The sequence below is a fragment of the Cucurbita maxima genome, unplaced genomic scaffold (assembly GCF_002738345.1).
Source record: "Cucurbita maxima cultivar Rimu unplaced genomic scaffold, Cmax_1.0 Cma_Scf00010, whole genome shotgun sequence".
In the NCBI taxonomy this organism is placed as follows: domain Eukaryota; kingdom Viridiplantae; phylum Streptophyta; class Magnoliopsida; order Cucurbitales; family Cucurbitaceae; genus Cucurbita; species Cucurbita maxima.
In genome coordinates this window covers 6,070,955-6,092,313 of record NW_019272026.1, presented here as the reverse complement: position 1 = coordinate 6,092,313, position 21,359 = coordinate 6,070,955, and the positions used below count along the sequence as shown (strand labels likewise).

Here is a 21,359-nt window from a genome sequence, read left to right as displayed (position 1 = left end):
AAAAAAAAAAAAAAAAAAAAAAAAAAAAAAAAAAAAAAAAAAAAAAAAAGCCATCAAATCATAGAACTTTAGTTTACAAGGGGTTGGGAAACTAGGTGGAAAGTAAAGACCATGTATTTAAAGATAATATTGGCCTTTCGTTTTCTACTTTATAAAAATTATTCTCATACACGTACTAATATCTTAAATCTACATGCATAATCGCTTTATAATCATAGTTGAATTTTGAAAAACTAGCTTTCTGATTTTAAAATTAAAACAAAAATAGTCTTGAATAGAAATTATAGAGTTAGTTTTCAGAATTAAAAATCAAAAAAGAAAAATCGAAGAGACTTGCATCTATTTAACAGACAATTTTACCAACCTATCACGCTCTCAATTTTTTTAAAAAATATTTTAGAATTACCCTATTTAAAAACCATTATTAAAATGTATCAAATATCAAATTGATGTCTCGTTTTGCAAAAGATTCTTTATTGGCGTACCTGAAGAACCTCAAGAACTGATTGTCGTTCCTTTCATTGATTGTTACAGAAACAATTTGTTGTGCTTAAGCCAGCCAGCCTTTAAGTTGTCAACGTCGCTAAGCTGAATACATACTTCAAGCAAAATGTTTAATTTTCAAACCACTATGAGGAAGCAAATGGAACTCAATAATAAGAGGATCCGTTCCACAGTTGTTAAAACTTACCCGTAAATTGAAAACCAACTCTAGAATCCTTGATGAAAGGTCAGCACCTGAAGGTTGCTTGTCCATTTAAGACAAGAAAAAAATATTTGAGTCGTTTGTCACGATACTCGCAGCTTACAATATATATTGAATCCGATGAATTATCTACAAATGTTCACTGTAAGGGATTACCTCTAAAAGGACTCAGTAGTTTCCAGCGAAGGATTCACCAACTTTTCAATTTGAACCACGTTGAATACCATGAATTTTTCGGTTTCAAGAATAGAGAAAGTATTTCTCAACTTGATTTAACAGAAAGCTGCCTGAGTTTCATGCAGGAAAATGTCTAGCTCCGCCCCTAGGGCTATCGACCACTATCCAACAATTTCAGTAACATTATCTTCTCCAATCATTCGATGATTGATGGGTGATAATGGATAATCTATTCTTAAAAGTGAGCAACGAGCCGCGTATTGAAACACAACCAGCATATGTGGCTTTTCCATAAATGGCTAGAAACAAAGTAAACAAATAACAGCGCACAAGTATTCTACCTAAAATTATGATCTGGATAAATTCATGGCATTTAAAAGAAACGGCAGTAATTATTCATAAAACTAATTGTCAATTAGTTTTTATGAATATGATTTGACCCTACAAGTATGATATTTAGCACAATTGCTAACCTTGGAGTAACTATCCTCTAGCTGGATTGACCTTGCCAGTGTAATGTAAATCTGCCCTCTGAATCCTCCCGTCAACAATGGTCAACCCACCATCAACAATGATAAATCGCAATAGATTACCTGAAGACAAACCCTAACTGAAAATTCAAGAAATTCTGGTATTTACTTGCTGACAAAGAAGGAACCTCAAATGTTGGTAATAAATAACAACAGAAAATCTGCATGCATGAAACTCGTGGCATTGACCAAATGGGCTATTGAAGTGAGTTAAACAAAAATCTCCTCCCAGAACCCCTCCCATACTCGTCTACACCCTCTTGATCCTTCCCAACAGTATGTCTCATGAGATACCAAATAAACAAGTTAACCATAAAAGTCTAGTCAAAGAAGAGGCCGCAAAATGTCTTCAACATAGAATGATAAGCCTGACTCCGAGGACCATAACCACTACAAACATCCGTAAGAATCTAAACCAAAGGATAAAAAGAGAGTAGAGTGACCAAGGGTTATCATAGCAGGGGAGCCAAATAAGTGAAAAGAAATGAAGTAATTGAGAAGGGATGTATGTAACAGAAAGGGAGACCAAAATATGAGATGCAAAGAGAGAGAGAGAGAGGTGCCAATATCAAGCAACAGTTTCTTCAGCTAACACAATCCCCAATAACAACATTAAAACTAAGATATGGTGACATAGGTACCATGCCAAATTACACAACAAACCAACAAGGACAGAAAGAAGACATAATAACCACAGACCTCATTGCAAGCAGAAATGTAGTCGAAGGAAGCAACATGTAATAAACAAAAGAATTTTAAAACTAATGAACCATAGAAAGGGTTAAATTTGGATCAACAAAACCTTTTCGATCAAGTCACCATCTAAGCAACCAATGTCCACAGAAGGATCATCAAATGTAGCACCCTTTCCATCACCTTGTAGCTCCAAAACCAGCTGATCATTCAAATAAGGCAGTATTAGCATTATAAACTGCATGAGAGAGAGAGAGAGAGAACAGATCCATGTCGTATCACAAAAATGGATCATTGACCACTGCAATTGACTAGAAACTAAGATAGTGGCAACATTATTTATAAAAAGGAAAAAGAAAGGAAGAAAATAATTGCAGACATTCATATAGTTTTTTTTTTTTTTTTTTAATAACAAGAAATGCAGAGATAAAGTACCTGCTGCTGGCTTGGAACTTGTCCATTTTATCTGTGTCAATAACATATCGACTGCAATTCTCATCCTTCCAGACCAATGCAAGTGGTGTATCTGGCTGGTAATGGGAATGCCTAGAACAAAGACAACTTCTTAATACGCGATGGATGAAGTTATACCTTGTAAGCATAGAAACAGATTCATAAAATGAAAGAAATAACTTAACAAGAAGAACAGAGCATAGCAATTATCAAGCATAAGCATCATAACATTATAAATTGAAAATTGTTAAATATGTAATTCTACATGTACATAAGGAGTGTTCCACAGGTTCCAAAATATTCCAATACAAGATAACAGAGGTTATCAACTAAATGAAAATTTATACATAAAGAAAATAAAATTAAAACCTCATTTAAAAGGAGATGGAGAACTCGCAATGTATTAAATCATTGCTTGATGATAAATCTTACTTGTAAAATAATAGATCATCCTTGACAAAAGGTACGGCTCCTGTATAAGCCACATAGAGACTATTTTGATGGCATGTATACAAAGGTATCAAGCTGAATTTATATTCGTGATAGTATGAAGGTGGCTCACAAGCACCAGTTTCAACAAGCTTGGAATTGAGCCAGAAGAAGCGAAACTCAGCTGTGTAATCATAAAGAGAAATCCACGTCAACAAATCATATCAATGACGTAGTACATTTGTCCATCTACAGGACATTCAAACCTTTACTAATAAATAAAAAAAACGTGGACTATGAATGGCATAGGAATTACGAGAAACTTACCTCCTGAAATATACAATTTAGAATACAATATGTTTGACCGGATCCAGAGGCATTTTTTTGTCTTTGCTCCGTTAGGTAGAGCAGAAGGAAACCGATGCAGAATTGATCCATTTCGTAGCCTGCTGATGAAACTACAAAGCATCATTTACCGGAAGGCCTTGCAAGTACGTATCTACAAACATCCAAAGCACAACAGAAACGTCAACCTCAGCTTCGATCATTCGAATCAAATTCATTGAGAAATTAACATTCTCTCTTTTTCCTTTTCATTGTCTGAATCCTTGTTGATGTAAGAATCAGACATTTGTGCAACCAGAAAGCTTTATCTATGGTGTGGAGGATCAAACACTCAAACAAACAAACAAAAATGAGCAATCAAAATTAAGCTCGGTATACAAATTGGCCTAGCACCGGAAGTGAGTGAGAATGAAACAACCGGAGCCGCGATGATCAGATTTGAATTTGAATGCGAACATGCAATTTGGAGCAAAAAACAGTGCTCATAAAACCAATACCAAAGCCGCGATGATCAAATGAGGCATCGAGTAAATAGTAACAAGATCCAAGCCGAAGTAGTAGTTGAAGAAAACATAAGCGTAAATAGATAACTTAATATTAGTAACAGAGAGATGAGAAGGAATTATAACCTGTCTTCGCTAAGCCGATCAGGAACATCTATCATCCATTCAGGAAGCAACAGTTGCTTCGATAACCACTTACGAGCCTCTGAACCTTTGAGCTTCAAAGCCTGGAGCACATCGAGATCTATCAGAGCAGGCTCGTTAAACTCATCCTGCGGTAGTAGCTCAGGAAATCATTCTGTTTCGGATTCGAGTTCGTTTAGTTCAATTTCCAGCACCGGCTCAGAGGTAATAGGCTCGTTAAATGTGGATGAAAGGGAGAGGAGCGTGGAGGCTAAGGAGCGGGCTTGTTGCTGAGCGTCGCGGCACTTCTGCAGTTGCTGTTGCAAAGAAAGTTCCCGCCGGTTTTAATGTTTCGGAGATGGCTGGCCGTCTGTGCGGACAGCGAATGCGCGGTGCCATCTTTGCGCTAAAACTCAATTATCGAAATGAAGGCAGTATCCAGTTCGGCTGAGTTGATATCGTATATTAACCGCCCGGGAAGAAATTCCATAATTGAAATTATTTAATATAATATTGGGCTCTCAACATTATGGGCCTTTGGGCCCAATTCCAGATGAGCGGTAGTTTACGACTCCCAGCAGAGTTAAAAAGGAGCTATATTTCTCGTAAAAAAACAGTAAAATTTGAAAATAATTCATTTTTCAATAAGCACATTTAAAAAATATAATAATTTATTTATTTCATCTTTTACATGTAATAAAGATGATAAAATTGATCCAAATTAATATAGATAGAAAACAATTGTCCACATCAAATCCTAATCAATCTCACTATATTTAGAAGTAAAGTTTATTTTTCTTTTTCATTTGTCTAATTTGTATTTATTATAAAATATGATATTCAAATTAACACGTTTTATTTATTTAGCCTGTAATGCTTTAGAATGAAAAATTAAGGTCTAATTTGTTGATTAAAACTTTATTTTTAGTTTCATATTCTTAAAATTTATGTGTTCTCTTACATTTAATTTTACTATTCTTTTTTTAAAAAATAGCTTGATTTTTTAAAAGAATTATAAATACAGTTAACAAAACAAAGAAACAACTACGTGAAAGAATTATCAGCTTAATTTTTAAAACTAAAAACCAAAAAACATTCAATTTATATTTTTAGTTTTTTAATCCTTTTTTTTTTTCTACCAGTATTTTAAAAATTAAAGTTAAATTAGAAAACCATAATTTTTAGGTAGCACATGGAACGTCAATAGATAAGAGCAATAGCAACTACCGGGGATAAAGTATTATTTTGATATTATTTAATGGGAGAAAAACGGGGGGAGGGAGGGAGGGAGGGGGAGAGAGAGGTACAAAAATGGAAGACATGCAGGGTTTTTACTTGGAAAGCAAACGCAAGCACAGAAAAGAGGAGCCCCAAAAGGAAGATGCTTTGTCTCAATCCGCTGTTTAGTATTTATGACTCCCAAACCTTCATTTTCCCAAATTCCAACCCCCACCATTCTACCCTCCTTCCTCCTCCGTTTCCGCCCCTTCTTCCTACTCTCTACAAAATTCCCTCCCAATGTCTTCTCGTCTTCTTCCCCGCTTCCCCACACCGGGCCTTCCACGCTTCATAGCTTTTTGCTACTGAATCCCTCCTCCCTTCTCGCTTCCTCTCCAGCGAATATTCCCTAAAATGGCCGCCACCAACACCAATGTCGCCACCGGCGTCGACGACCGCGTCTTGGCCACCGCGCAGCAGATCGTCAAGAGCCTCAATACCCCTAAAGAGGTTCGTGAGGACATGCTCTTGATTCTCTCCAATTTCGATAATCGCCTTTCCAGTATCGGTAGCATGATCAACAGTGACAACACCTCCAACATCGAGAACGATAGGTTGGACGCCGCCGAGAAGGTGATTCTACGTTGGGATCCTAATTCAGATGTACCGAGACCGTCGCTTAATTGGGAGGACTCGCCGGACGAGGCGGCTGAATATTTATCTGCGGTGGATGATATACTCCGGCTAGTTGAAGACCTGTCAATTGGGTCCGAGTCGATCAAGATCGTTGGCCGGGCGGAAAACGCGATCCAAATGGCGATGTGTCGGCTCGAGAGCGAATTTCGTCATATCCTGATCCAGAGCACAGTTCCTCTCGACGCCGATCGGCTCTACGGCTCGATCCGAAGAGTTCACCTCTCATTTGCGTCCCATTACAGTGAAATTGACGACGAATTCGAGAGTTTCGGCGAGGAAAGTCGCAATTCCGGGCGATTCCATGAGCGAGGTGCGACAATTGGAGAAGATTCGTGGGTCGATTTGATCCATCCCGATGCGGCTGTTGATCTCTCGGAAATTGCGGACCGTATGATTCGCTCTGGCTACGAAAAGGAGTGTGTTCAAGTCTACAGCACCGTTCGTCGCGATGCTTTGGACGAGTGTTTGGCAATTCTTGGCGTCGAACGGCTCAGCATTGAGGAGGTTCAGAAAAGTGACTGGAAATTTCTAGACGAGAAGATGAAGAAATGGATCCAGGCCGTCAAAATTACTGTCCGGTTGATTTTGGTCGGTGAGAAGAGGCTGTGTGACCAGATTTTTAATGGCGCCAATGAATCCCAGGAGATTTGTTTTAACGAAACAGCAAAAGGGTGTGTAATGCAGCTGCTAAATTTCGGTGAGGCAGTGGCTATTGGGAAGAGGTCACCGGAGAAGCTGTTCCGAATCTTGGATATGTATGACGCTCTGGCTGGCGTTTTGCCACACTTGGAAGCCATGGTTTCCGATGAGTTTCTGATCAGTGAAGTACACGGAGTATTGTCTGGACTGGGAGAAGCAGCCACGGGAACTTTTGTGGAGTTTGAGAATGCTATTCTTAGCGAAAATTCAAAGAAAGCAATGCAAAATGCCGATATTCACCCGCTCATTCGATATGTAATGAATTACGTTAGGCTGCTGGTTGATTACAGTAAGACAATGAACTCTCTTTTAGAAGATGAGGAAGAACAAGACATGCCAAATGAGAAAGATAACGATGATATACTGCAGTTGGAAAGCAAGTCGCCTTTGGCTCGTCGATTGTTCATGTTGTTATCGTCTCTGGAGTCCAATCTTGTGGAAAAATCTAAATTTTATGAGGATGTTTCTATGCAGTTCATATTCCTAATGAACAATATACTGTACATAGTGAAAAAGGTGAAAGATTCTGAGCTTGCCCAGCTGCTTGGCGATAACTGGCTTCGCAGGCGTAGCGGCCAAATTCGCCAATATGAAACTAGTTACCTTAGAGCCTCTTGGAGCAAAGTCTTGTCTTGCTTAAAGGATGAAGGCATTGGTGGGAGCCCAAGCAACGCCTCCAAGGTAGCTTTGAAGGAGAAGTTCAAGAATTTCAATGCAAGTTTTGAGGAAATCTGCAGGGTTCAAACAGCTTGGAAGGTGTCGGATACTCAACTGCGCGATGAGCTGATCATATCGGTTTCGGAGAAGGTGATTCCTGCGTACCGCTCCTTCTTAGGAAGGTTTAGAAATCAGTTAGAGAGCGGAAGGCATTCTGGGAAGTACATAAAGTACACGCCAGAGGATTTAGAGAACTCTCTATCAGATTTGTTTGAAGGATCACTTGCTGTATCACATCACTTGCGAAGAAAGAGTACTTGAAACAAATCTAGACTTGAAACTGTTTGATGGTGAGCTGTTGATCTTTTTTTCTTTTCTTCTTTCTATTTTGCTAATGTTATAGAACACATGAGATTGGGAAGCTTATGATCGTACTTACTTTTGTTCATACACTGTATAATACATTACCATTGTTGTATACATTAGATTGTGTATCTTTATTTGAGGTCAAGTAATATTGTGGACATAACTCCAAACCCCCCGGACCCGACCTCGGCTAGTCGAAGTCTTATTAGTCTATTACGAAGAAGCAAGAGTCAAATCTATAGTAATGCAATACTTCTGTTGTCATTTTTCTACCCATGATATGGAGCACCTTGGCCCATAAATTGGCAGGAAACTTCAATGATTCTTCGTTGCAAACGATCGGGTTGTTGAATTATTATTTGATCGTGGCTTTGCCACAAGATTGTACGATGTAGCAACATGTATTAGATAGATTCAACCATCATATTGTCTGTGTCTAAACTCCATAGTAATTTCCTCGTTTCTTCGTCGTCCGAAAATCAGTAAAAAACTGATAAACAAACTGATTTTTGCATTTTCAGGGACTTGATAGAAGTTGAGATAAAAAGTAGAAGGTATTATGCTCGAGTGAGGGTGTGACATTTTCTTAGCCGCATGTGGCGACTGGCCGTGAGTTACGTTCTCCAGGGGAAGCTCAGCCATTTAGTTATTTGGGTGTTTTGCTTGAGGGGCAGAGATCCTTCATATCGCTTGTGCTGGGCCTCTGATTTCACCCAACAACCGCCAGAATTCCCCACTCCCATTTAAGTTTGGGGAACAAGTGAGTGCATTCAGTTACACACAGCTAGCCAATATGGCAATTCATTTGGTCAGACGAAGCCATCAGCTCAATTATTATTCAATGACAGCTTTTCCATCCCATCCTTTGATTTTCAATGCTCTATTACCTCAAAGTTGTTGACATTAAAAACTTGTTACATAATTTTACTCTTCATTTCAAACACTTGAAGGAAAAGCACTCGTTTCCCCTTTGGTTCTTCCAGAAAATGTAAGGAAAAAGAGGGGGAAAACCACAAGAGAACTAACTACAGGTTATAAGTTGCCTATGTTTACAATCTGCACGTTCAATCGGTTTCGACAAACCATCGAAGAGGACAGCAACAAACACACCCAACAGAAAACTAAATGAAGAGGGCCAAACTGTTTATCCTAACTATAGTGCCCACTACATTATGCTGATGCTAGCTAGCATCTCACTCTCAAACCCGACTATTCTCAGGCAATGGTAGAACACCGTCGAAGAAATCGCCAAAGTAACCGCGAGGTTCATGGACTAACCTCGAGATGATATCTCTGAGGGTGACAACTCCTTCCAGATTGCCATTGTCGTCGACTACATACACACGGTGGATCTTCTTCGAGTCGAGCATCAAAATCAAATCCTTTACAGAGTGATCCTTCTTGCACGCAATCATGTCGCTCAGCATAGGAGAGAACGCTTCATGCTTCTCTAAGTAGCTTCTAACCGCAGTCAGAAAGTTCCTGGCCGTTATCGATCTGTCAGAATGAAACAAGAGACCGTGTTAATAGATGTTTCGATTATTTCGTAACAAAATGGAATACTTTGCCTGCCATTCAACAAAGATTTTGATGGAAAACCTGTAATCGTGGTAGATTTCTGGTGCAGTGAGCAAGAAATGAATATCTCTTAAACTAATGTTGCCTACAGCCTTGCTCCCACCCTTTTCAATAACAGGTATACCTCCAACCTTCTTCTTCCTCATAAGTTTGAATGCTTGAAGAACAGGCTCGTCCTCGTACACCTTGACAATAGAAGCCGGCGACATCATCGGAAGACCGAGCTCCGAGAGCGTCTTTGTTCCCCAACTTTCGAACCACTGAAGCCCTGCACATTCTGCTAACATGTGAATCACAGCTGATTGTGTAATGATGTTCTCAATCTTTCCCTCCCCCAAGTCCACCACTGGTATGCTTTTCATTTTGTACTTTGATAGCAGTAACAGCATTGTCAAGAAGGAATTCGACGTCTGCAACGCAAGAAATGGCGCCCAACGGAAAGATCCCGAGATATCTCGCACCTGTACATTTATAAGATTTGATGAACACCATGCCAATCCACATTCATCACCTACATAATCTTTAGAACGAGACCAAACCTGTGTGCTCTTGTACAATTCAGAGGAAGTTAACGACTCGAAAAAGCTTCCCGACGTCACTGCAGCGGATTCAGGGCCGAGTACCTGCTGTTCTAAAGGAGATATCACCCCATTTCTTGCCGCCGCCACAGCACTTCCATCACTAGGACTTCTCGGGGATGGAGGTTCCGACTGCAACACAAATCGTGTTAACATGAAGAATCAAACACAAACGAATTCATAGAAGCTCAAATTCAACTAACCTGATAAAGAATCCAAACGGCAATTCCAGCAAACTCAACGACTCCAAGGTATCTATCAATCCAGCTTGCATGATCAGGTGCGTCAACGTCCACCACCGGTGCACTGAGGATCTTATGTTGGGCCAAAATTTGAACAGCTTCAGCTAGACTGCTATCCGATTTTATCTCAATTACTGAATAACATCACTTCAAAATGATCAAACGAATAAAAGCAACGTGGAAATGAAGAACATATTGGCTTCTATGAAATTCAAAAGAGCACAGAACGAGCAATTCTTCAAACCAAAAACGTACCTTGATTAAGAGGGGCAGGAGGAAAGGTAGAGACGGGGATGCTTTCAAAGCAAGCATTAAGCTTTTCAGTGGGACTGAGCTGCGGCTCTTGAACGTCCCATAAATCTTCCACTCGCATCCCCACCTTCGCCTCTGGGCTTCTCGGACTCTCCTCTGTCGCTGCCATCACCATTTTTTCTCCTCTTCTCTCTCTCCAATCACAGACTTTCCTTTTCGCTTTTTCTAAGCCAACTCTGTTCTTGAGGAATGATTTTTACGATAAATAAGTCCCAACTGAGTGAGGAATGCTAGTGTCCAACACGGGGTTTTATTTCCATGTGCTTTGATTTAATCCTGGCGGTCCAAAGTGCGGACTTTTGTAGAGGGAAGATTTGACTGAACACGTGGAGGATTCGGGTGAGAGATGACGAATTACACCTTCGATGAGGGTGTATTGGTCAACACAGATCTGCGTCATTTACGTACAGCACGCTAATGCTTATCCCATTTGTCGGATTGCAAATAAACAAACCACCTTTCTTCCTTCTTATCCCTACCTTTACTGATCACCACTGATGGGCAAATGCTAAACTGCGCCGGACCCGCACTTTGCGTCCTGCTTTGTCTTCACTTTCGTGATGCTGTGGCACCATGTCGTGGCCTCTTCATGTTCTGCCGTGGCGGTCACGCGCTCAATTTCATCATTTTTTAAAATAATATCTTGTAGAGGGCCGTTGGGTAATTTATCCATGACCCGATTTCAGCAGCTTTCGTGCAATCTCGGCCCATAGCTGAAATTCACAAACCACTTTAAAACGATATTTAATACTTATTTAGTCTATAATTAAACTTGGTTCAAATGGTTTAAATCAAGATCAACGGTTAAATAAATTGGTGAATCTTTTGAAATAAGATCAATTGTTACAGAAATTTAAACTAATTCTTCGGGTATCTTTGCTACACAAACAGGCGGCAAAGATTTTACTGCGCTTGGAATGTACGCACTCCCGTGACTCATTGTTCTGCTTTTCTACTCTGCGAGGGTTTCTCGCCATGGAATCTTCCGCTTCGTCGTTGCTCATGGCGCTTCTAAGTTTCTCGGCGATCTTCCTTCTTGTGGCTTACCGTTCCTCCTTCAAATCCGGTACTGCTTTTTCTCGAAACGCACTTTGATTTGAAATTTGCTCTTTTGTGTTCTGTTCTGTTCCGAATTTAGATAAGGAAAAATTCAGTACGCATAGTTTAATCGATCATTTTGACCTGAAGCCTCGGAAATTAGACAATTTCATGTTTTGTAATAATGCATTTGAGTCTCAGTGTTAGAATTGGTCAATCCATTAGAATAGCTTGAAGTTAGTCATGCCATAAGAATAGGCTTACTTCGTTAGTTTCCTATGAAATCGGATCTATTAGTTAATCTTTTGCCAATATAAATAGAATATGTCCTCAATAGTGTGAGGCACAGTTTTGCATAAACTTGATATGGTATCAGAGCAGAAATAAGATCCACGAGATCCATAGCCTCTGCTGTTAAACATGTCAATCCCAACAAACACAATGTCTTCTCCGTCGATCAGTCAGGTGATTAGTGTTAAGCTTACACAAGAAAATTATCTACTGTGGTCTACCCAAATCCTTCCCTACTTGCGTAGCCAAAACCTTGTTGGTTTTGTGGATGGATCCATGCCTGCACCAAGCCAGACGATCGCCGTTGAACCAAGTGAAGAAACAGGGAATCGCAAAATTATCATCAACCCTGAGTTCACAGTCTGGTACCCCCAGGACCAGCTGGTACTCAGCCTCATCAACTCATCAGTCACTGAGGAGGTTCTCAGCACGATGGTTGGAATCACCACTGCACGAGAAGCCTGGATTACGCTGGAGCGACAATTTGCTTCCACATCTCGAGCAAGAGCAATGCAGATCCGTATGGAACTCTCTACTATCCAGAAAAAGGACATGACAATTGCTGACTACTTTCGTAAAGTAAAACATCTTGGTGATACACTTGCTGCCATTGGCAAGCGAATAGAGGATGAAGAACTCATCGCCTACATGCTGCAAGGACTTGGTCCAGATTATGATCCTCTAGTCACAAGCATTACAACCAGAACAGATGTATACACTGTCAGCGACGTGTATGCTCACATGCTGAGCTATGAGATGCGGCACTTGCGTAAGGGTACATTTGAGCAACTTTCATCTGCTAACAATGTCAATAGGATATCCATTCGTGGAGGTGCCAATGGAGGTCGAGGTAGTCGCGGTCGTAGTCGTCAGTTAAATAGTGGTCATGGACAATCAAGGCGTACTGTGAACAATCCTGGACGTCAACCATCAAAGACACAAAGCAGCTCAGGCATTGTCTGTCAGATTTGTGGTAAGCCCAATCACGATGCTTTGCAATGCTGGCACAGATTTGATCAGGCATATCAAGCCGAAAATAATCTCAAACAAGCAGCTTTGGCAACTAGTGGATACACTAGTGACACAAACTGGTATGTTGACACTGGAGCCACAGATCATATCACCAATGACCTAGAGAGGCTTACCACCAGAGAACGCTACACTGGCACCGACCAAATTCAGGTTGCAAATGGCGCAGGTTTGTCTATCTCTCATATTGGGAATTCATTAATTTCTGGTTCATCTCTTGTTCTGAAACATATCCTATATGCTCCTAAAATCAATAAGCACCTAATTTCAGTACAAAGACTAGCATCTGATAATAATGCTGTTGTAGAATTTCACCCAAACTATTTTTTGGTTAAGGACCGAGTCACGAAGAAACTCCTGCTCCACGGTAGATGTAAGAATGGCCTATACGTTCTACCGCATAATTTCAGTCAAGCCTTGCTGACAGCCAAACTTTCGAAAGAACAATGGCACAGAAGGCTAGGGCACCCTGCATCTCCAATTACCATTAGAATTCTACAAGATAATAATTTAGCTATAGATACTAATATTCCCTCTTCCTCAATTTGTAATGCTTGTCAATTAGGGAAAGCACATCAATTGCCATTTGGTTCTTCTCAGCATGTATCTACAGCACCCCTTCAATTAATTCACACTGATGTATGGGGTCCATCCATTGCGTCAGTAAATAATTCCAAATATTATGTTTCCTTTGTTGATGATTTTAGTCGTTATGTTTGGATTTACTTTCTGAGATGCAAATCTGATGTTGAGTCTGTGTTCCTTCAATTTCAAAAACATGTTGAAACTATGCTAAATACCAAAATTCGCTCCGTCCAATCAGATTGGGGGGGTGAATACCATCGGTTACACAATTATTTCAAATCCACAGGCATTGAACATCATATCTCCTGTCCTCACACACACCAGCAGAATGGGTTAGTCGAAAGAAAACACAGACACATTGTAGAAACTGGCCTTGCTTTACTCGCTCAAGCCAACATGCCTCTATCCTACTGGGATGAAGCTTTCAACACAGCTTGCTTTCTTATAAATAGAATGCCCAGCCGAACCATACAACAAGACACACCACTTCATAAATTGTTTGGTAAAAGTCCAGACTACTCCATGCTTAGGGTGTTTGGCTGTGCTTGCTGGCCTAATTTAAGGCCTTACAACAACAAGAAACTGAGTTTCAGAACTACTAGATGTATATTCTTGGGTTATAGTTCTTCTCATAAGGGATATAAATGCTTAAATAGAAGTACAGGACGTATTTACATCTCTAGAGACGTGGTTTTCGATGAAAATATTTTTCCTTTTGAAGAATCTAAGCCACCAAACAAAACCACAAATCCACATCATCCTGTTCTACTTCCAGCCTTAGCCAAACTTGCTAGTTTTTACACTGAAAATGCTCTTACAGATATTGAACCAGTTGTTAGTAATTCCCATATGAATGATGGTCAAACTGATAATATTGCTAGTGACAACTTGTCTGGTGTCAGCTTATCTTCTGCAGATAATACAAGAAGTTCAGAGGAAATTGCAGAATATGAAGCTGAGAGCAGTTCGATCAATGCTCAAAACCAAACTCATGAACATGTGTCTGATCAACCAACTGAAGCAGCTAGTCAACATCCAATGCGAACAAGGTTGAGAAATAACATTGTACAAGCTAAACAATTCACTGATGGAACTATCAGATATTCAGAAACCTCAAGAAAATTCGCAAGCGCTGTAACTATCACAACTCCGATCATAGAGACTGCTACTGAACCTCGAAACCTGCAGGAAGCCATGCAACATCCAAGATGGAGAGGAGCAATGAATGATGAGCTCTCAGCGGTAAAACAAAATGCCACTTGGGATCTAGTTCCACCCAAACCTGGAATAAATCTCATTGATAGTAAATGGGTGTATAAAGTGAAAAGAAAAGCAGATGGGTCAGTTGAAAGATTAAAAGCAAGATTAGTTGCCAAAGGATTCAAGCAAAGATTTGGTGTTGATTACACTGATACTTTTAGCCCTGTGATCAAACCGTCAACAATCAGGGTCATTCTTTCGCTAGCAGTAACCAAGGGCTGGAATATGAGACAAGTTGATATCCAAAATGCATTTTTGCATGGAATTCTGAAAGAGGAAGTGTACATGCGACAACCACCAGGATTTCAAGACTCAGCCAAACCAAAGAATTACATATGCAAGCTCAAGAAAGCCCTTTATGGCCTGAAACAAGCCCCAAAAGCTTGGCATTCAAGGTTGACTGGAAAACTTATTGAGTTAGGCTTCAAGGCTTCAGTAGCTGATTCATCTCTTTTTATTCTCAAAAACAGAGAGATAACTATCTATATGCTCATCTATGTTGATGATATAATTATTGTGAGCTCCTCTGATCAAGCAACCGAAAGGTTGATTCAGAAATTGAAAATAGATTTTGCAGTAAAAGATTTGGGTGATCTTGAGTATTTTCTGGGTATTGAAGTCAAGAAAACACGAGATGGTATCATACTGTCACAGAGACGATATGCTTTAGATTTGTTGAAAAGAGTAAACATGGAAAAATGCAAACCTATGTCTACACCAATGGGTTCTGCTGAAAAATTATTCAGAGAACAAGGAATACCCTTATCAGCTGAAGAACAATTCAAATACAGAAGTACAGTGGGAGCACTACAATATTTGACAATGACTAGGCCTGATTTGGCATTTGCTGTCAATAAAGTGTGTCAATATCTTCATACACCTACTGATGCTCATTGGGGTGCTGTGAAGAGAATTCTTCGTTATGTTAAAGGCACACTAGCATTAGGAGTGAAAATTCAGAAATCAACCATGATGTTGTCGGGGTTTTCTGATGCTGATTGGGCTGGTTGTCCCGATGATCGACGTTCAACTAGCGGCTTTGCTGTATTTCTTGGAGCAAATCTAATCTCATGGAGTTCCAGAAAACAGGCTACAGTGTCAAGATCAAGCACCGAAGCAGAATACAAGGCCATTGCGAATCTTACTGCAGAAATGATTTGGATCAAGTCATTACTGAAGGAACTGGGCGTGTATCAATCAAAGGCTCCTCGCCTCTGGTGTGACAACCTCGGAGCTACATATTTAACTTCAAATCCAGTATTTCATGCTAGAACGAAACATATTGAAGTTGATTTTCATTTTGTTCGAGAACAAGTAGCACGTAAAGCAATGGAAGTTCGGTTCATTTCATCAAGTGATCAAGTAGCTGATATCCTGACAAAACCACTGTCTAAAACTCCTTTTACTACACATTGTAACAATCTCAACATGTACAAGACTTGTTGGGATTGAAGGGGACTGTTAGAATTGGTCAATCCATTAGAATAGCTTGAAGTTAGTCATGCCATAAGAATAGGCTTACTTCGTTAGTTTCCTATGAAATCGGATCTATTAGTTAATCTTTTGCCAATATAAATAGAATATGTCCTCAATAGTGTGAGGCACAGTTTTGCATAAACTTGATACTCAGATGGCATTTAAGAGGAGTTGAATCTGTCTACGTTATTGAATTATAAAATAATGCTTTAAGCTTCTCTCCTGCTTTTAAGGGATGTTGCCGAGATGCCTACTGTCATTTTGCAGGCTTCCATAATATTAGCCATCAAGGACCAGATGTTTACAGGTAGAAGAACTTAAATAAGTTGTGATGTTTTCATATCCTATGTTTTGTAATAATGCATTTGGGTGACCTGAGTGTTTAGCGATCAATGACTGGTGAAATAATTTCAGATAGCAAAGCATAGAGGATGTCTTTCATCAACTTCTTTTTTTCTTTTCATGAGCTTGTGGTTTCATTAGAATTGTGTCCCAAATCTGATGGCTATGGTGGCTATCATGCATCCATCCAGGAGCATAAAACAGTGAAACACCAAGTAAGGATCTACATATTTCGACTGTAGACAGCCTGCCTGCCCTTCTCAAGGCCAGAGGCCTCTCGCTCGAAGGAAAGAAGGCAAGTATATTATATTACAATCATCCCGCTGAATAAATACGTGTTTGGGATGATTTTAAAAGAGTTAAAGTTGCTTTTAAATTCCTCTCCAACATGCCTTTAATTATTTTAAAAGCGACGTAACTCTCCGCAATAGTATAAGATTATCTACTTTGAGCATAAGTTCTCATGGCTTTGGTTTGAGCTTCCCCAAAATGACTCATTCCAATAGAGATAGTATTCTTTGATTATAAACTCATGATTATTCCCTAAATTAGTAGATGTGTGACTTTCATCTAACCAGATGAATTACTTGCTCACCTAAGAAGTGTTGATGTTGACCAACACTAAAAGAGTTAAACACCGACAATCTCGATGAACATGAGCCAAGCAATCCAAATTGAGGAAGTTGTGGATTACCTTGTAAGAAACATTTAAATGTGTAGCTAGGAATAGAGCATAATATCCTCAAGTTGAACTGACGGTGGTTTTGGAAAACCAAAGTTCGTCATGGTTATTTGTATCCATTTTGATGATGAGAAAAAACGTTATTAGCTAAATTATTGAGATAAGGTTAGAAAGTGTACTGTTTTTTTTTTTAATTATTTTGCACAAAGAGGAAGGCTGCCAGCTCTATTCTTCAGTAAAACCTGTGAGTCTTCCTAATCAGATTTCAAGATTGAATTTTACTTCAAAATTTATATTTTGAAGATGTGATAATCAGATTATAAGATTATATCATTACAAGAATTACATACAGCGTTTGAGTGTAGCTTTAAGATCTTTTATAAAAAGTGTTAATGTTCTAATCTAAATCATCGGAGTCGCATGAGTTGCAATAATTTTAAAAACGTTTATTCTTTCTTGAAATATGAATAATAATATCTTATAAAGTTGATTTTCAAAAAAATACATGACTTTTTTGGCCCTCTATAACGATTCTTTGAAATATTCTCACTCACTCATTATTTTGAGAGAGAGAAATTCGATGCTGCACTTTTAAAACGTGGAAGGAAATGTACAACATAACTGCGTAGCTTAACTGTGTTGTGAAATGTGGCTAAGTGGAATCTATGAAGCAAGACTTTTTCGGCAATGACCCCTCTTCCACTTCGACCTTTTCAAGTCGACAAAAGAAAATAGTAATGAAAATACCCCATGATTGGCAACAAGAATTGAGGAGGGCCCACCTCCTCCAAGTGACTTGATTGACCACCGCCATCGCCAGACGTTGTCGACATGTCGTCCAAACCCTCCCACCACCAAAACCACATGCAGACAAAATAAAAAACTTGCTAGAAGCGGCTCCGGCCATACAAGTGGGGGTCGGAGCCTCCATTTTTGGACGGTGGCATTATTTTAAACCCTAAAATATCAGTGGTCACATAGATAATGCTCCCACACATATTCTACTCTCTCTCTCTCTCTCTCTCTTCTTTTTTCTTTTCTTGACAAAAAAAAAAAAAAAAAAAAAAGTCATTATGACTCTAATCTTTGGTGAGATATCATTTCAAAATCAGCGTTTAATTTCATCCATCCAAATTTTCAATTTGTTTAATTATATCAATTTATACTTTTATTAAATTTTTAAATAGAACACGTGTGTAATTTTTTAAATATATACTTGATGAATTGATACATTTAAGTAAAGACTAAAGAATTAGAGAGAAAAGGTTAGGATAAAAAAATGATTTTTTTTATTTCCTTTCTTATTAATTAATATAAAGATCAGTTATTTTGTTGATTAAAATCTTAATCTAGCTCATCCTAAGCAAATGCAAATTAATTATCAATTTAAAAATTATATTTAAGAAAAGCGAATGATGATAATAAAGATGTGGAGTCTGTTGGATAGAATGAAAAATAACAAAGTAGGCACGTTTTAATTTTGATAATGGATTGGACAATGGCGTCAGTTGGGCTCCCAAATTCACACGTGCTTTTTTGTCTTACAACTCATCGTTTCCCAACCCTACAAATATTAGTCAATACATTTCTCTTCTCAGACAGCAAGATTGAGTTCAAACTTAAGCGAAACCAAAAACCCCAACCACCATGCAACTCATCTACTTCGCCCTCTTCCTCTTCTTCCTTCTATCACTCTCTTCCACGGCCTTCTTCTGTCTCTATCTTTCCTTCTTTAAATTCTACTGCTTCTCCAAAAACCTCTTTTATTCCCCTCCGTCATACCCTTTCATCGGCTGCTTGATCTCTTTTTACAAAAACCGGCGCCGCCTTCTAAGCTGGTACACCCACCTCCTTTCCCACTCTCCCACTCAGACCATTGTGGTGAATCGCCTTGGTTCGAGGCGGACTGTTGTCACGGCCAACCCCGCCAACGTCGAGCACATGCTCAAGACCAATTTTGTTAACTACCCTAAAGGGAAGCCGTTTACTGATATACTCGGCGATCTCCTCGGCTGTGGCATTTTCAATGTCGACGGCGATTTATGGTCCACCCAACGCAAGCTTGCTAGCCATGAATTTTCCGCTAAGTCCGTTAGGGAATTCGTCGTTAAGACACTTGAAGATGAAGTTCATCTCCGTTTGATTCCGTTGCTCCAAAACGCTGCTCGAACTAACGCCGTCCTCGATTTGCAAGATGTCTTGGGAAGACTCGCTTTTGACACCGTTTGTAAGGTTTTTGTCTCCCCTTAACCATACCCTCCATGCATGCTTACCATTATATTATATTATTTTTATTGATTTGCTTGTTCAAGGGAGACAAATATGTTGTATTTATTTACTGCTCTTTTCATTTATTACTCATTACATATTTTTTTTTACAATTTATAAATAAATAATGTAGTGTGGTTTTAACAAATATTGTGGTTTATGTTTCCAGGTGACGGTAGGTACGGATGAGCAGTGCTTGGACATGTCTCGCCCACTACCGGCAATAGTAAATTCATTGGACACGGCAACTGGGATCAGCGCAGGGAGGGCAGTAGCGCCACTTTTTCTCACGTGGAAGGCCAAGCGGATGCTCAACGTCGGCTCCGAAAAGAAGCTCAAAGAAGCGGTGGAAATGGTCCATGAATGGGTCTCCAACATCATTCGTAACAGAAACCTGAACAATAGTAATACGCTTGATCATAACCACACACACGGCGATTTGTTATCTCGCCTCTTGTCGGCCGGCCACAGCCAGGAAGTGGTTAGAGACATGGTCGTCAGCTTCATAATGGCCGGCCGTGACACTACCTCCGCCGCCATGACGTGGCTCTTCTGGTTGCTCACAAAGCACCCCAAAGTCGAACAGGTCATAGTGGACGAAGCCATTAAATTGTCCGGCGATTCCGAAACTGCGTCGTTGGGTTATGGTTACGAAGAATTGAAGGATATGAAGTATTTGAAGGCGTGTTTATGCGAGTCCATGCGGCTATACCCTCCGGTGGCTTGGGATTCGAAGCACGCAGCGGCGCCGGATATTCTGCCGGATGGAACTCCGGTGAGGAAAGGGGACAGAGTCACGTATTTTCCTTATGGAATGGGGCGGATGGAGGAGCTGTGGGGGAAGGACCGACTCGAATTCAAACCGGACCGGTGGTTCCAAAACGGGGAGTTGAAACCGGTGAGTCCGTTCAAGTTCCCGGTGTTTCAAGCCGGTCCAAGGATGTGCTTGGGAAAGGAAATGGCGTTCATTCAGATGAAATACGTGATGGCCACGGTTTTGAAGCGGTTTGAATTTAGACCGGCGAATGAAAATGCGCCGGTTTTTGTCCCCTTGTTGACAGCTCATATGGCTGGTGGACTGAAGGTTTATGTCGGGGAAAGGAAAGAACAAAAGTCAACCATCTAGTGAGGATCAAGTCATCTCAAAAGTATGAGATCTTTTTCTTTAAGTGTCTAAAATAGACAATGTTATATTAATGTAGATATATGTGGCAATTATTATCATTAAAACAATGTTTAAAAAGACCGAGGAAATGGATTTGAATCAAATGCAAGACATAATTGAGAAAACATAATGAATCTTATACAAAATTAAGTACGTGAAAGTCTCATAAAATGTTAAACAAATATATCGGGAGAACAATAATATCTTCAACTTTCGATCGCGATCATGCAACAATAGAGTTGTAGATATAGTATAAAGGTCAACAACATCGATAAATCTAAAATGTTTATCGTGTTTGTTTTAGCTCGTTACGTATCGTTGTCACTTCCACTGTTTTAAAACGCGTTTATTTGGAAAAGACTTCCACACCCTTATAATAAATGTTTCGTTCATATCTACGACAAACGTAAGATCTCTTAAACATAGTTTACACAACAATTTTCATACGATAATGGCAAGAAATGCTTATTCTTCAAAGTGTAGGATGTTAATCTTCTTTTTTAAAGCTTAATATTGTTTTTAAATGTGGCACACATTATTTCACCCTATATTAATATATATTATAGTATATTTTGCATTTTTTTTTTAAGTTGAAAGACATTTATTTAAAAAAGTTTAAGAATGTTAATTAGAATTTTTGAATGATTTAAGATATATTTTTAAACTTTTATAGATATTTTTTAATTAAGATAATATTTATCTCTATTTAAAATTAATTAGATTAAATATAATAGATCTCTATTTATGGTGAGTTTTTTTTTTTTCAAGGGACTTTGAATTTTCTTAGATAATTTATAGATAATTATTGAATATTTTGAGTATTTTTCAAAGAAAGCAAAGTTGATGTTATTTTTATTAATTTAGTTTTTTTTTTTTTTTTTTTTTTTTTTTTTTTTTTTTTTTTTTTTTTTTTTTTTT

General features: G+C 39.0%; 4 protein-coding genes, 1 long non-coding RNA gene and 1 other non-coding gene across 9 annotated transcripts; 3 read left to right on the top strand and 3 right to left on the bottom strand.

Annotated features, from left to right (window-relative positions):
- Positions 1–490: 490 nt before the first annotated feature.
- LOC111484750 lies at positions 491–1,957 on the bottom strand. Of its 3 annotated transcripts, XR_002718571.1 has the most exons (4): positions 1,357–1,957; positions 863–1,167; positions 692–738; positions 491–599 (listed from the first exon to the last, which is right to left on the bottom strand). It is a non-coding gene; the product is annotated as an uncharacterized LOC111484750 (long non-coding RNA). The 3 variants fall into 3 exon arrangements; XR_002718570.1 differs by having other exon boundaries at positions 692–748; positions 863–1,957; XR_002718569.1 differs by having other exon boundaries at positions 863–1,957.
- Positions 1,958–1,979: 22 nt separating this feature from the next.
- On the bottom strand, positions 1,980–4,376 carry LOC111484748 (snurportin-1-like). 2 transcript variants are annotated; one of them, XM_023131326.1, is made up of 5 exons: positions 3,963–4,376; positions 3,316–3,487; positions 2,992–3,172; positions 2,542–2,652; positions 1,980–2,308 (listed from the first exon to the last, which is right to left on the bottom strand). In XM_023131326.1, exons 2-5 carry the CDS (start codon positions 3,458–3,460, stop codon positions 2,236–2,238), a joined length of 510 nt encoding a protein of 169 aa, XP_022987094.1. In that variant the 5' UTR covers positions 3,461–3,487; positions 3,963–4,376; the 3' UTR covers positions 1,980–2,235. The 2 variants fall into 2 exon arrangements, with proteins under 2 accessions (XP_022987094.1, XP_022987093.1); XM_023131325.1 differs by having other exon boundaries at positions 3,316–3,434.
- Positions 4,377–5,239: 863 nt separating this feature from the next.
- On the top strand, positions 5,240–8,600 carry LOC111484744 (exocyst complex component EXO70B1-like). Its single transcript, XM_023131320.1, has 2 exons — positions 5,240–7,579; positions 8,117–8,600. Exon 1 carries the CDS (start codon positions 5,592–5,594, stop codon positions 7,548–7,550), a length of 1,959 nt encoding a protein of 652 aa, XP_022987088.1. The 5' UTR covers positions 5,240–5,591; the 3' UTR covers positions 7,551–7,579; positions 8,117–8,600.
- LOC111484747 (SNF1-related protein kinase regulatory subunit gamma-1-like) lies at positions 8,510–10,420 on the bottom strand. Its single transcript, XM_023131324.1, has 5 exons — positions 10,249–10,420; positions 9,955–10,127; positions 9,713–9,883; positions 9,195–9,634; positions 8,510–9,092 (listed from the first exon to the last, which is right to left on the bottom strand). Exons 1-5 carry the CDS (start codon positions 10,418–10,420, stop codon positions 8,795–8,797), a joined length of 1,254 nt encoding a protein of 417 aa, XP_022987092.1. The 3' UTR covers positions 8,510–8,794.
- Positions 10,421–12,252: 1,832 nt separating this feature from the next.
- Positions 12,253–12,388, top strand: LOC111485839. Its single transcript, XR_002718736.1, has one exon. It is a non-coding gene; the product is annotated as a small nucleolar RNA Z247 (small nucleolar RNA).
- Positions 12,389–18,621: 6,233 nt separating this feature from the next.
- On the top strand, positions 18,622–20,440 carry LOC111485059 (cytochrome P450 94B3-like). The gene is made up of 2 exons (XM_023131749.1): positions 18,622–19,240; positions 19,446–20,440. The coding sequence occupies exons 1-2, from the start codon at positions 18,656–18,658 to the stop codon at positions 20,400–20,402; spliced, it is 1,542 nt and encodes a 513-aa protein (XP_022987517.1). The 5' UTR covers positions 18,622–18,655; the 3' UTR covers positions 20,403–20,440.
- The last annotated feature ends 919 nt before the right edge of the window (positions 20,441–21,359 follow it).

Excerpts from the sequence above, each read along its gene's own strand:
- LOC111484748 (XM_023131325.1), bottom strand. The coding sequence starts at position 3,997 with ATGATAGATGTTCCTGATCGGCTTAGCGAAGACAG. Across the intron at positions 3,173-3,315 it reads TAAATTGTATATTTCAGGAG|CTGAGTTTCGCTTCTTCTGG; the intron begins GTAAGTTTCTCG and ends ATGATTACACAG. Across the intron at positions 2,653-2,991 it reads GATGATCTATTATTTTACAA|GCATTCCCATTACCAGCCAG; the intron begins GTAAGATTTATC and ends TCTTTGTTCTAG.
- LOC111484744 (XM_023131320.1), top strand. The coding sequence starts at position 5,592 with ATGGCCGCCACCAACACCAATGTCGCCACCGGCGTCGACGACCGCGTC.
- LOC111484747 (XM_023131324.1), bottom strand. The coding sequence starts at position 10,420 with ATGGTGATGGCAGCGACAGAGGAGAGTCCGAGAAGCCCAGAGGCGAAG. Across the intron at positions 9,635-9,712 it reads AATTGTACAAGAGCACACAG|GTGCGAGATATCTCGGGATC; the intron begins GTTTGGTCTCGT and ends ATAAATGTACAG. Across the intron at positions 9,093-9,194 it reads GAAATCTACCACGATTACAG|ATCGATAACGGCCAGGAACT; the intron begins GTTTTCCATCAA and ends TCATTCTGACAG.
- LOC111485059 (XM_023131749.1), top strand. The coding sequence starts at position 18,656 with ATGCAACTCATCTACTTCGCCCTCTTCCTCTTCTTCCTTCTATCACTC. Across the intron at positions 19,241-19,445 it reads CTTTTGACACCGTTTGTAAG|GTGACGGTAGGTACGGATGA; the intron begins GTTTTTGTCTCC and ends TTATGTTTCCAG.